Source organism: Anarhichas minor, unplaced genomic scaffold, assembly GCF_050575085.1.
Source record: "Anarhichas minor isolate MPS153535 unplaced genomic scaffold, ASM5057508v1 ptg000096l, whole genome shotgun sequence".
Taxonomy (NCBI): domain Eukaryota; kingdom Metazoa; phylum Chordata; class Actinopteri; order Perciformes; family Anarhichadidae; genus Anarhichas; species Anarhichas minor.
In genome coordinates this window covers 652,501-666,940 of record NW_027466542.1, presented here as the reverse complement: position 1 = coordinate 666,940, position 14,440 = coordinate 652,501, and the positions used below count along the sequence as shown (strand labels likewise).

The following is a 14,440-nucleotide window of genomic DNA, read 5'->3' as shown; positions in this document are numbered from 1 at the left end:
CAGTGTGTATGTGTGTGTGTGTGTGTGTGTGTGTGTGTGTGTGTGTTCTCTTTTATTACATTTTCTACATCTGCGTACAGTTTTACGCTTCTGTGATGCAAGTCCAGGTTGGAATAGAAGTCGACGTTTGTGCATGCGACCACATGTCGTCATTTCTTCTTCGTCTTTTTTTTGTTGTTGCTGTCGTTCCCTCAGCTGACCTCTTCTCTTCCTCTCCTCTCCTCTTCTTCTCCTCTTCCTCTCCTCTTCCTCTCCTCTCCTCTTCCTCTCCTCTGTCAGTCAGAGCCAGAGGTGGCTTCTCCAGCAGCAAAGAGAAGCAGATACAGCTATACTTATCACTTTGAAGCAGCAATTTTCTTCCTCCTCCCTGTAATAGCAGGGGTACACACACACACACACACACTGACATGTTTCTTCTTCTCTGCTCTTTGTCACCGCCCCCTGTTGTGTGTATTTGTCTCGGCAGTGTTTTCAGAAGAGAGAGGTTGTGAAGTGACTCCTGCATAGCAACAGTTTTGGGAGTGGAGCTGTTGGGAGCCGACAGCTCGTGATGAGCTATAATCAGGACAAAATGGATCCATGGCTCGCACAGAGAAAGGGTGACCCGAGGGGTCGGGAGAGATTGGCATCCTCTTTTAACACCAGTTATCATATTCACTTCCAAAATGACAGTCATTCTTGATCCATCCTCCATTTCTCTTGCTGTTTTCTGACCTTGTCTTAACAGATGTCAAACATACAGGTTCTTCCACATGTCTGTTGCTGGCCTCTCCCCCCGTCAGGCTCATTGTCACAGCGTTTCTAATGCAAAAAATGTAAATATTTACATCTTCATGCCGTTGATTTTTAGATAACTTTAGTGTTAAAGACACGGTCACGCTGTTAGGAGTGTGCTTCTCCAGGCTTTTTTTTCAAATGTTAAGCTTGTCGACATATTGTGCTTCCCGACATGGCTTCCTCGTCTCCGTCCTCTCTCATGTGTTTAGTTTAAATGTTTAGCACCTGCAAAGATGCACAGATTAGTGTGTTAATCCGTAACTGCACCGAGCTCTCAAATCCTTAACAAGTGGTTCTATACGCAACTTCCTGTTGCGTATAGAACACTGAATGTGATAGCAATATAAATACAAAATGCTTAAAAGAATAAAAGGAAACAGACAAACGTGTGCACGTGTTCTCATGTGCAGACGGAGAAGCATGTTCCGGCCCTGAAGAAGTCCAAAGGCTGACATTTGCCTTTCCGTCACTGCGATGTGTTGCCATCGTACGGAGACGTCCTAGTAAATGCAACCAACATCCGACTACATGGACATTTCTGACTGGTCCGCTTAGGCTGCTTTGTGTGTCAGGAGATTTTGTTTTTATAAGATTGATGTTCATGCTGGTGTTTCAGTAAAAAGAACATGGTGCATGTTAAATAAAGGCCCAGGGATGTTTCCTTTTACCAAACTTTCTCCTCACCACAATCATCATGTTTTGTGAGGAAGTGTGGTGTTATACAATACTTTCACGGGTTTTAGTACCATTCTTACTTTCGGGAGTATGAAAAAAAATGTATCTGAAAAACCCCTTTTCCTCATTTAACAAAAGAAGCCAAAGTTATTGAGCATTGAATGTCACCTGAACACAAGAAAATACATTTATTTTTTCTTCTGTTTCCGCCATCTCAATCACAAAGATTGACCAGAGGATTGTGCAGCTTTCAGTACTTGATGTTCTTGATACACAGTGTGCTACAGACACATTTCAATGTGTACCAAAAAGAAGCATTGAGGTCAAATGGTTCAGTAGTCCTGTTGGCAACAGGTCGTCATTGACTAATTTAGGAAAATAATGTGAATTTGCAAAAAGAAAATCAAGCAACGGTGACATCTCTCTTCTTGTTTTTCCTTCGGAGCGTTAACCTCGTAGCTACTGACACTAACTCACAGCAGAGCAGGAAGTGTGAATATAAAGACGAAACACACACACACACACACCGTCACACACCGTCACACACTCCGGTGTGGGCCGTCACATTGATTTCCTGTGGTGGCCGTAACCCTCACACCAACATTATTGAGTGGACTGTGGGAAATGAGTTTGGCTGTAGATCTTATCCACATACACTCGTGTGTGTGTGTGTGTGTGTGTGTGTGTGTGTGTGTGTGTGTGTGTGTGTGTGTGTGTGTGTGTGTGTGTGTGTGTGTGTGTGTGTGTGTGTGTGTGTGTGTGTGTGTGTGTGTGTGTGTGTGTGTGTGTGTGTGTGTGTGTGTGTGTGTGTGTGTGTGTGTGTGTGTGTGTGGGTGGGTGGGTGTCAGGTGGTTTAGTTTAACACCCACACAGCTGTTTGCTCGTCGCTAGTTTCCACTATCTCTCCCGTCACATCGCTGTAGGTCTGCCTCTACGACTGTGTGTCTTATGAGTTTTACAACAACAAAGTTATTACATCCTGAGGTTCTATGCAGTCGCTCATATGGCAGCAGGTAACACGGCAGTAAACACACATGTGCAAACACTTAAACATACCGCTCTATGAACAATGGGGATTGTTGTTCGTTGTTATGGTGACAACAAACATCAGTGGCGCAGTAGTTTTTCCGCTTCTTAAGCTCACTTTACTGTCTGTAACCAGAGCCTCAGAGCCATTTTACAGGTTCGATGGTACCAGACCTGGCAACCTCACTGTGATGACGAGACCTCAGGAAGCTGCACACAGTCACTTTACCGACTGTTCAACAAGAACTAGTTCAGCTCGCAACTTCTCCTAAAGCCACACATCGACATCCTTACATTTCTGTTCATGTGCGGATTAAACAAGTGAGACACAGCATGTTAATCTGTGAGCTTTAGAGGTGTTAGCGGGTGTATTCTGGATCCAGGCCAGACATGAGTGTGATATCGATCTTCTCATCTCGGAGAGAAAGCAAATGAGCGCGTTTCCCATGATGGTGAACTATTCCTTCATATGGCTGACGGCTCAGAGGGAGCGCTTTGTGCCCATGCAGTTACTACAGTATGGGAAACACAAGGACTTTTTGAATTCTCATCGCCGCTTGGGTAAAATACCGTGACCAATTTTAAGAGAAATTTCAGTCATAAAAAGCGGCTTCACCCAGAGAAAGTAATGAAAGTGAACAGCAGCACTCACTCACTGCGCTGTTACCTGACAGGCTGCAGCTTTGATGGTGATGAGAGGCACTCAAAAGCCCACTTCACACACACACACACACACACACACACACACACACACACCCACACACACAGAAATGTTGCCTTCAGTCAGTTCTGCATAATGGAAACATGTTTCCAGCAGGGATCCAAAACTTCCTGCAGGAGAATAAAGAATTACAGAAGCACAGTTTCTTACGAGAGTGAAACTGTGCTGCAGCAGTTACAATTGTGTATTGTCAGAAACAAGTACACAGTGTTAATACATTGTCAATGTTTGTGCAAGACAACGTATAGCTGGTCAGAGGAGTCGTCCTGCTTCCTCTCTCCATCATCCACCAGACAGAAAGTCACGAAGGTGTCTGAATCGGGAGTCTTTTTAACCGTTACCCCTCCCTGTCTCCTGCTCGTCTTTGCGACACTCGCTCCACATTTGACAGCGTGTTTGATGCCTCGGCCTTAGATGTACATGCAGACTCACGAGGCAGCCACTGGGCTTTGTTCATCAGCCGGTGATCAGCAGCAGAGTGAGCGGCCGTCGCTGTTAATGAACCCACACCAACTGAGCGTTGCTTTAGTCTCGGTGGGACTCGCACCATGTCGTCTTTATGTCCCTCCGCTGTCCAGGGTTGTTCTCTTTTGTGTCTTCCTCCTTCGTGACTTCCTTTCTCAGTGGTCTCCTTATCGTCCTCGATCTGTACACTATGTGCTGTTGCTCTGCTCGCAGTGAGCTGATGTCTATCAATCCAACCTTTGCCTTTCCTCTAATGTCACTGTCAGCTCAAACATTCTAAATGTCTCACAGGATAACAACGGATGGCCAGATATCTTTTTTTCTTTTTTTTAGCAGCTCCCATAGTTTCCTAATAACTTCTAATTGTAAATTCAAAGAGGATATTTCCTGCAAAAGTACTGTTTAATGTGGTACCTGTAATAGGGAAATAGAGGCATTGTTCCACTTCATTAGTGTAAGCTAGAGAGTCTTTAAGTCATTGCACAGCAGGTCAGCTCCAGACGTGAAAACATTTTAAAATGTGTCTGTAGGGGAGCCGAAAGTTCAACATGAATGGAGATGAATTCATTGAAATCTTTACTTTGGTTTAAATTGATCTCTTTGAAGTAAATGTAAAGGAAAGTACCAAAGCTTTAAGAGTTCAGACAAAGTGCAGAGTGCTATCACACTAGAACATTGAGAAAGAGGTAAATACCACTGTGTGTGTGTGTGTGTGTGCGTGTGCGTGTACACCACATGCTACGCTCAAACTGCTGATGCTGCACATCTCAACAGATGGCAAGCACACACACACACACCCAGCATGCCATATATACATCACGTGTAGTAATTATTTGTCAGGTGGGTTTGGGAATTAGATTGTATTATGACCTTCACACAGGTCATAATACATGTGCTCGTCCCTAACCCTGGCCTTGACCTAAAGCTTATTCAAATGCCAAAGACATCCGTACACTTAAAGCCTGGAAGTCAAACAGGTCCATATAAGAGCACACAAACCGCACAGATAAAGAGCTCCAAAATCCGAGACGTCACGCTGATCATTTGACTGTAGCGAAGGTTTCGGGCCTAGTCGCTTCATGTGTCTCGTGATCATCCCGGCAGGTTCGGCCTGTCAGAAACACTACACTACACAACTACATAATTACAGCCAGCAGATGTGATGGGCCAATTAACACCCGAACATTCATGCTGTTAGTGCGCCGACACCTGCCGGCAATGCAGGAGCCTGTAAGAAGTGTGTGTCCATTCTTTCACTTAAGGAAAATACAGGCATACCTGAGGGAAGACGTTCAACACATTGCGTTTGTTTAGAAAATGGGTTTAAAATCTTAATTTGAATACTGGATTCAGTTCATTTAGCTTAACAAATAGATGAAGAAACTAAACCGAAATACTTCAGAGCTGCCTTTTGATTGTCCAACAAGAGTTATGCTGTGCACAGCACGCCACTCTCCTCTCTTCTTCCTCTACGCTCATCCTCCGGCGTCCGCTAAACAGAGAGGACCCAGAGTAGAACCTTGGGGAACACCTTTTAGATCCAGTGATTAGGTCAGTATTTAGTAATAATAACAACAGCATCTGTTAACTTTCATCCTCCTCTGCCAGTTTAGCATTGTTACTTTAATAAGACATCATCCTCAGCGCAACTTGAGGCCTCATCACTGCCTCCTCTTCCAGCCGTCATTTCCTCTGAGCACAGCGGGCCTCGCCTCCAGTCTTTACGGACACGCTCGGCCGTGAACTACAGAGCAACAAAAACAAAGCGGGAAAGATCCTGCGAGCTCAACCTGTGGTCGTGTTGAGCTGTTAAGTGCCGAAGACTGCCTCATCATTTCCTCCTCTCCCCTTCTGTCTGGGGACGCTTGTCGCAACTTAAAAGCAGATTCTTCTTTTCTCTGCAAGCATCTTTTATAAGCAGCTTGTGCACACACACACACACACCTACACTACAAAGACACAGTCATCTCAGCTCAGAGGGGAGCTGAAGTCTAACCATTACACTGCGTGATCAACCTCTTAATGACTGTTCAGCCCTTAGCGGCGGAGCCTGGGTCGACATCTTCTAATCAAACACGGCAGTGGAAGAGAAGAGGTGCAATGCAAAACAGTATTTTGAGTCTAAACTAATATCATACCTCATATATGAACTCTAGTTTATCTCTTGAACAAACGACAAAAAGACAACTAAACGGGTATGGGTGCATCAAAAACCCTGTAAATGTGTAAATAAGAGAGTGTTTACCCAAATAGAGCGGCACACGACAGATTAGAAGGATACATTCATAAATAACTCTGCTTACATTTTTACAAAGTATATTTTTGCCATGGCCTTGTCTATACATCCCGCATTAGAGAGCTGACAGTATTTTCTGTGAGTGTTGTTAAAGGTCACTGTTTAAAGGGACTGTCGTTCTATTAGCACCTGATGGAGTTCCTCATCTCTGCTATTACTGCTCTGTATATAGACGACAGCATATTTGTAGGCAAAACTAAATTCTTTGACTCGCTCAAGTTGGGCTGCAATAAGCAGCAGGCGACCGCCGGCTGCGTGTTGCATGATTGCGACTATCTGATGCCTTTGCGTTGTCCTCGCTGTCCTCTGAAGGACATACGGACGGACTCGGTGAAACTGTAGCTGTGAGCTCAGCGGCGGCGCATGTATGAAAGCTAAACACGCGCTGTCTGATGCGCGCGATCATATGCGTGTCTGACGGCCACAGTGGACCCCTGCTGTCAATGACTGCAGAGCTGCAGTCATTCTTTTTTTTTTGGAAGCGGTACAGACGACTGGCTTTAACGTTCAGGAGAGAGAGAGAGTGGAAGTGTTCCTGACAAAAGGGACCGCGGCTGTTTTGCCTTCCAGCTCAGTTTTTTTTTACCCAGTTCTTTTGAGAAACGTCAAAAGAAGGCTTAGTAGCATTCAGAGACGCAGAAGTCTTTGTGTGTGGTTCATTGCAAAAACAAATTCAAACTGTTACTGTCATGCAGATAACACAGCTGCCTTTATTGATTCAAAATGTGAACATAGATGAATTCACTGAACTGAGTTTGTGTGTGTGTGTTTTTTTTTGTCCTCAGCTGTCGAACGAGCAACAGGAAGAGCCTGATTGTGACGTCCAGCACCTCCCCCACCCTGCCACGACCACACTCACCTCTGCATGGACACACAGGTAACACACACACACACACACACACACACACACATATATATGTATACTTGCTTTGACACTTGACACAAGAAGATCTATTTTTCTAAATGTGTAAACATTATCTTGGCACCAGCAGCATCCTGATCAGCAGTTTGAAAGCTTTGGTAGCCTAAACAGATTTAACTAACAGATGCAGCAGCACCAGACTAAACGAGTGATTCATCCTCTGGGGACCATGAATACCTACAATGCTTACAGCAGTCTGCCCGGCTGACAACAGTAAAGGAACCATTATCAGTTGATGGTGTAGTATCACCTGTTTTTTCTCATCTGCAGAACGCAGTGTGTAGTAACAGCAGGTGAGCTGCGTTACAAGGAGTTGTGTTGTTTACCGTCGCACACCAACAAAGCACAATAAACGGCTCAGGTGGCTGTCTGAGCACAGCACAGCGACATATTTGATTGCGTGGACTGGTGCACAGGCCCACCATGCTGTATGTGGGCTGCCGCCTGCCTTTTTAAGGAATCACTCAAATTGGTTGGGTATATTTTGAGTGTTTTGCATTTGACGATGATGAGCTCGAGCTCTGCCCTTCTTCATTCAACGTCATAAAACTCTCAACACGTGCTCTCCTGGAATTGATCGATAGGGCCATGTGAGTATGAGCAGATCATATAAATTCGGCTCGGGACAAATTGATACTTGCATTGCCATTTGAGCCTGATTGATATATTGACATGGGCTGGCAGATTTTTGGCGTATCACAGATATATCTGAAAGCACTGATGGGTTTATTTTTCAACCGTAAAATGTCCCACTGGGTACATATCGATATCTGCATCAGACCCTAACCTGCAGTATTTGTTGGCTGCTGTTTAACCGTTGGCCAACTGGGAGTTATGGTCATTTATTAAGCAGTTAGCGCAGAACATTGTCTCGTTTACAGCCCTTAAAATGCTTTTTTTCATTAGAATCTCAATATCTGAGTTTTTAACTGTTGATCTTGCAATACAAGTTGTTTAAAGGCGTGACCTTGAGCTCCATTACATTTTAATTGGAATTTCTTTTCATAGTGTTTTTACAATTTTCTGATTTGTAGACCAAAGAAAATTAACAGATTGATAAAAAAAAATATGATTTCAGCTGTTCTAAAGAAATCCTTTTTGGGGGGGGGGGGGGCACCACCAAACATACACACACATGGAAATTTAGTGCGTGTGCTGCTACTTTGTGTGTGTCGTGACAGTTGAAATGAACGCTGGCAGGATTTTTGTCGAACACACTTGACAGCCTTCAAGACAAGCACACATAACTCCAAATCCACCATCAGATACCCACCCACGGGACCCCCTCCACCCTCCTCCACCATTCAGAGAGAGAGAGAGAGAGAGAGAGAGAGAGAGAGAGAGATAAATGTGAAAGAGATGAACACCAGTGATATTGATTGATGGTGACTGAAGGGGAGCGAGCGACACGGTCGGAATATAGATTGGGGGGACTGAATGAAAATGGATTGGTGACAGGGTCTGAATGGGAGGAGAGAAAAACTGCAGCATGGGTGGATGGTAAAATATCGACAATTATATCTGACTCTGGAGAGAGAGAGAGAGAGAGAGCTCTTCATTAACGGTGTGTTTGCGCTCAGCTGACAGGCATGTCGCACATGTTTCATTTCCTGCTCAGGAAATAATGGAACTTGGCAAATCAGTCGCAGCGCACACGCACACACACTTTGTTTGAATAACTGTTTTTTAACGCAAAGTTAAAACATCGATGCATCTGATCACCTTTAAGATACGCCATTATTTTGAAATTCCTACGGCCCGTCACCCTGAAAGTAATCATTCACAATAGATGTAGAATGCACAGCGTCATAGATGCTGAGTGGTTAAGGGGCGACGACGCTGGTTCCATTAAACCCAGAGACCCCTCTCTGTCTCTGCCTCTCCTTTTGTATCCTGTTGGTGCTTTGTATTTGAGGCTAACAACGGACTTTAAGATGCAGGTGAAAGACTTTGTTTTGACTGGTGACTGAGAAGCTTAAAGCATATTTGGGAGCTTCTAAAAATAATTTGTCATCATATATTGTGGCAACCCGGGGGTCGTGGAGGCAAGATTCAGAGATAAAACAGGTGACTCAGAGACCGTAGCCATGTAACATAAAGTGTCCTTTAATAAACAGGGTAGGGTAAAGCGGGATCGGGTCAAACTCAACAAAAGATTCCTCCCGGTCGGGGTCTTTGGCCTTCAGTCTACACCCAGTGGGAGATGATTCCTCCGTCCTGTTTGGGCAGAGCAGAGGAGAGGGGTGAGTCCGCTTAATTACCTCCGGTCTGCTGAAGCTCCTCTCCAGAGGTTCAGGAGATCCTCGTATTCTTCTGCCCAGTCTGTCTGCCGCTGCTGCTTCACAGCCCTCGGAATATATGCTCATTGTAATTAGCTCATGGGCTGCAGGTGTGACCACTGCCACGTGCCTACTGGCTGCAGCACCTGCACCGGATAGTATACTCCCTCTATCACCTCCCCCAACCTGAGCTTGGGGATCCGCCTCCTGTGCTGTGTCGGCTCGGCTTTTCCCCCTGGTTTGCCACAATATCTACAGGTGTATTATGAGACAGTGGCCCCCTGGGCACAGACATGCTAGAGGCCCCACCACCTCTCCAATGGAGGAGCAAGACACACTGACTTCATCGTTCTATACCCTTTTTGTGTAGTTTTTTTGTGTCTGTTTGTAGGGCTGGGTCATAATTCAATATAATGATTTATAGTCCTTCAATGGAATCGTATCGTACATGGTGATCTACATGTGTATCGACCTGTATTGGGATAGAAGATTTTGGCCCTATATCGGTTGCGTGGTCGCCTGTTTGGGGTCACATTGCGCTGCAGCATCCATAGTACTCTGTCCCTCTTTCGTTCCACTCTTCCATCGCTTCCTCTCTTTTTTTCCTTTCTCCATCCTGACTGCTGTGGCTGCTGTGTTGCCATGGTAACGCTGCCACCAATCTCGCGGCCCCTGTCTCTCTGTGTCCCCGACACCGCAGAGGAAGTAAACACTGCTAATTCAATGTCAGTAATTAACGTTGTGATTTTCCTTTTCTCTCATGCTGCTTCAGTCCACAGTAACTACACAGTAACTACACAGTAACTACACTGTAACTACACTGTAACTACACTGTAACTACACTGTAACTACACTGTAACTACTCTTACTGTAGCTTTGATCAAGTGTTTGAATAAAAGCTTAAATGGGGTTTTCAGCCTCATGCTAAGTTTGATATTACCTCCACAGAAACGTACGCGTTAACAGAAACCTTTAGTCTAATCCAAGGCTGTGATATCTCACTGCTGGCTGCTACTTTACTACTTAATATGCACCACTGGAGGCCATTCAAACTTTCTTCCTTTATTCCCACAGACCCTCTTCATACATACATGGTTTCTTTCTTTTTTTTCTTCTTCTTCTTTTCCTCTCAAACTCTCGCTCTGGCCCTCATCACCAATTTCATCATGGTTTCAATCACCCAGCCATTTGGCGCTAATCAAATGGAGATTCCTCAAAGTCTAATATCCTGAGGGGCTGATGAGGACCGATCCTCTCCAAAAATGACTTTTATTAAATGTTGAAAAGCCTGCATAAATCCCTTGTTTCCTCTCTCTCCCCCCCCCCCCCCCCCCCCACTCTCCTTTCTGTCTCACTAGTTTCTTGTCATCACCGTAACGTCTCCTTTCATTCTCTCCTCTTTTAAAATCTACACTTTCTCTCTTCCTTTACCTCCGCCTGGCCCTGAACTCCCCCCCCCCCCCCGGCTGACATTTGGTAAAGGCCAGCTGATGATTGGCAGCTGCGTTGTGCTCTGACTTCTGATGAATTCTGTCAAACAATCCACCGCGCGACTTTGTAATTGCACTGGAGGACAGGAAGAAAGACAACTTGGGATTCAAGCTTTTCTCTCATTCCTGTCGCACATTGTGCGCTCTTTTTCTTTTTTTTGTCTCTCCGCCCCCTCCCCAATTATAGCTGTATTTTGTTATCCCAACCACGCTGTCCCTGGAGAGGCAGCGAGACTGAAGAGGCACAAAGCAGATAATACATTTGCATGTATCTCATACGCCGGTATATGTCTTAGTCTTTGCTAAAGTAGGTCACTGTCAACTGCACAAAACCTTCTGAAAATGTGACAGCGGGGCGGCTTCGATACCTGCAGTGACGAGACCGCCTACCGGGTACTCTCAGCCCTAATTTACATTTCACTTTCAAAACACCATCCACACAGTGATTTTCTCTTCCTCACGAGAAGTGGAAAGTATTATTCAAATAGATTTCAAGAGTGATTTGAATTTTCTTCCCCCCTCTGGAGCCAATCAGAGTATGTCAGCATGCTGAAAGTCACTGTGTGGACATCGCATCACGGTGTGTGTGTGTGTGTGGTGGAAATGAGGCGTTGTGATGTTTCTAGTCTCGGTGCGGTGCGGGAAGGAGTGACCTCAGTGACTTTGGCTGACAGCTGTATGACAGCCGTGACCAGTGCAGGTCAGTGGGGCAAAAAAGAAACCAGAGCATCATGCAAACAAACTGACTGGGTAACAAGCCAACAACCTGTCATCTCACAACTGATAGCTTTCCTACAGCAAGGGATTAAACCCTCTGAGATACCACTAATGTATCAGCAACAACACATGTCAACAGGAAATAGGAAATGGTCATGCTCCGGAGGTTGTTGAGTCCTACTCCCTCCCTCTCTGACTCTACTCCACCCTGTGTTTCAACAGACTTTGCACATCTGATAATCGCTGTGCTTCTCACGCCAGAGGACTGTTGTCATGTAGATGCAGAGGACGCCAAGGACACAACTGATCTGATATCAGTCCTTGAGATGTTAAATAACATTGGCAGATATGTTATGGTGGCATGGAAACAACGTGCTAACTCTGCTAGCCCGCCTGTTGTCTGTCTCTGCTGTTTTCTCCTTGTGCTTGGTGCGCAAATTGTTAATCGTCAAACTAGTTGTCCTATAATCCACAACTTTTAGGTTAAATAGCTTGCACTGCACTTTTGTTTCTTTTGTTGAGAAAGCTTCCAGAGATCACTGTTAATCCTGGTTTCTGATTGAAGACGTTATCTGTCATGGATCAGTTCAGATCATCACAGATAGCAGTTTAATCACCGCGTCCCGTCCAAAGAAAGGTACAAGTACATTTATATTTTTAGGCAATGTAATATTATCATTATTGGTTCTTTATTTTTTTAAATTATTTTCATTATTATTATTAAGTAGTCATGCCCATCCCTTATAGCCACATAATGTAAAAATGAAAGATCCCTTGAATGTACTGAGCAGTATGAACTGGGACGTGTTATAGTCCCCCCCCCCCTCCTCCCTCGTAGTCAAAGTATTCAAACATGTCTTTGCAGTGTCTTGTTACTTCTCAGCCGACATGTACTGTACAACAATAGTCACACAACTGCAAAAGATAATATTGGACCGCCCCGTCTTCCGTCTTCCTTCTCCCTCATTGGACACTCTCTCACTCCAACCACAGAAGCCTCGTCGTCTTATTGGCTACAATCAAATCAAACTTGTTTGAAGTCAGTTTACAAGGTCTGCTCAAGACTGTTTGGAAAAGACCATCAGAAGTCCTCACACTGGAGAAGCTGGAACCAGAGACTAGTTGGTGTTTTTGCTTTCATATCAATCAGCTAACTCATTGACTGTCTAATGAGAACAGCACTAGAATGAAATACCACTTCAGACCCAGGGTGAGGGTTTCTGAGGCGGCTTTGGGAAGCCTTGCTGACATTGAGCTCATGACACACACCTTGGAGCACCGTCGCATTATCATGCAAATAAATCTGAGAGGCGCCGGACGCCCTATATATACACACACACACACACACACACACAGAGTTTACACCTCGCTGTGTGTGATTGTTCTTTACAGAGAGAGTCTTACATCTGTCTTCTTGCGTTGACGAATGGTCCACACACACACACACACACACACACACACACACAGTCGGAGCCATGAGGTGTGACAGTTCCTCCCTGTGTCTTTTGAATGTAATGGATGAATGCGATGGAAACTAACAAGCTTCTGTTTGACTAATAACACGCGTGTTCGCTTGAGTATGTGCATACATGTTCCGCGGCTTCAGACAGAGACGGGGATTCCTGTCCGACGGAGAGACAAATGCTCTTATTAATATCTGAGTCCCTGCTCCGTCCAGACGGGCTGCCGAGGAGAAATGCATAATTGATGTGGAAATGTCCGACCACTTCATCTCTCGTCGTCCGCCCTCTCCGTCTCCGCTCCGCTGAAATATTAGCTGCGCACCGAGCGCCGCGTTTCCCTGCAGATAGACCCGGCCTTGAACGTTCCCATCCATCACGCTGCATGTTTATGTATCTCGATGTGTCGGTATGCTTATTAAATAATCTCAGGATAATTCAGAGGAGGATCGGCTGTTTTCTCGTGCGTCAGTTTCACAGCAGGTCGTTGACGTTGCGCTGCAGATGTTTTATGCTCGGTGGATGGATGTTTCCTCTCCTGAAACACAAAGACAGATGTTCGTGCAGCCTGAGCATCACACTGAATTTCTGTTTCGTATTCTCTTAATTATTCAGTGTGACCTTGACTTCATGGAGCCTATTTGTGGGTTTTTTTATGCTCTAAACAATCAATAGTGACAGTCGTTTCTATCCAATGAGACAATGAGCGGTTACTAGGTCTGAAAACTGAACAATCACAACTTTTACATGTTGTTAGGTGGGATTGACTTTGATCAAATGCTTCTGACTCGAGGGGGATTCTTACCAGCTCACTGAAATGAAAGAAAGCATCAATTATTGAATCATTTGGTTTAGGTGAGGTTCACCTGGGCAGAGCATGCAGGAGGCCGGACCTGATGCGGTTTGCACCACAGTCACGTAGCCGGCTTGTAGTTTCGGTCATAAACAACCAAGAACTCTCGCTGTTCCTTGAATTTGTCTGATGATTACGGCGTCAACCCTCAACATCAGAAATTCCGAATCTCGTCGTCTCTCCAGTTAGATCATTTTCGTTGATGTCTCTGTTTAAATGACCTCTGTTTTTTCTTTATTTTCATTTCCAACACCTCACATACATTGGTTTGGGCCATTATTGCGTCGATACCCTTTTACATCGCTAACGCTACCAGCAGCTCTGTGTGAGGGGCACAAACCGGAGCTATGGCAGCTCTGGTGGCAAAGCCGGTGGTCTGCCTCCAAAGTCCAGGTCTCGACATACGAGGTACACCTCTTCGGCGCGGTTAGGGCGGACGAGAGAAGTCAGCTGAACTCAACCGACAGACACGTCTAGTTCACTCACTCAGCTCTTGTCTTACTGAAAAGGAGGGAAGACACGTGAACAAGCAGAACACGTCACACGTGTTGTCATACAGAGGCCCATTATTTGATCTTCTGTCTTGTAATTTGACAGGGTGTGCTTTCACATAACATGCAGCGGGAAAACTGACAACAGATAAGCAGTTCAGGTTCAATCTGTCGTATTTGCTCATGAGCTCTGAAGCTGTCATTCACTATGGTGATTTGTCACAGGACAGCTCATTTCCTGTGCTAGGTAAATACAGAGATACAGAGA

General features: G+C 45.1%; 1 protein-coding gene across 9 annotated transcripts in view; it reads left to right on the top strand.

Annotated features, from left to right (window-relative positions):
* The window catches only part of mast2 (microtubule associated serine/threonine kinase 2), a 147,203-nt gene that overhangs the window by 96,484 nt on the left and 36,279 nt on the right, over positions 1 to 14,440 (top strand). For 5 of the 9 annotated variants that reach the window (XM_076082600.1, XM_076082601.1, XM_076082598.1 and 2 more), the window contains one exon: positions 6,746 to 6,837. In XM_076082600.1, the coding sequence (XP_075938715.1) occupies positions 6,746 to 6,837 (92 nt within the window). Of the gene's footprint in view, positions 1 to 466; positions 816 to 6,745; positions 6,838 to 7,006; positions 11,352 to 14,440 lie in introns of those variants that run through there. The other 4 variants (XM_076082604.1, XM_076082605.1, XM_076082607.1 and 1 more) reach the window with 3 other exon arrangements.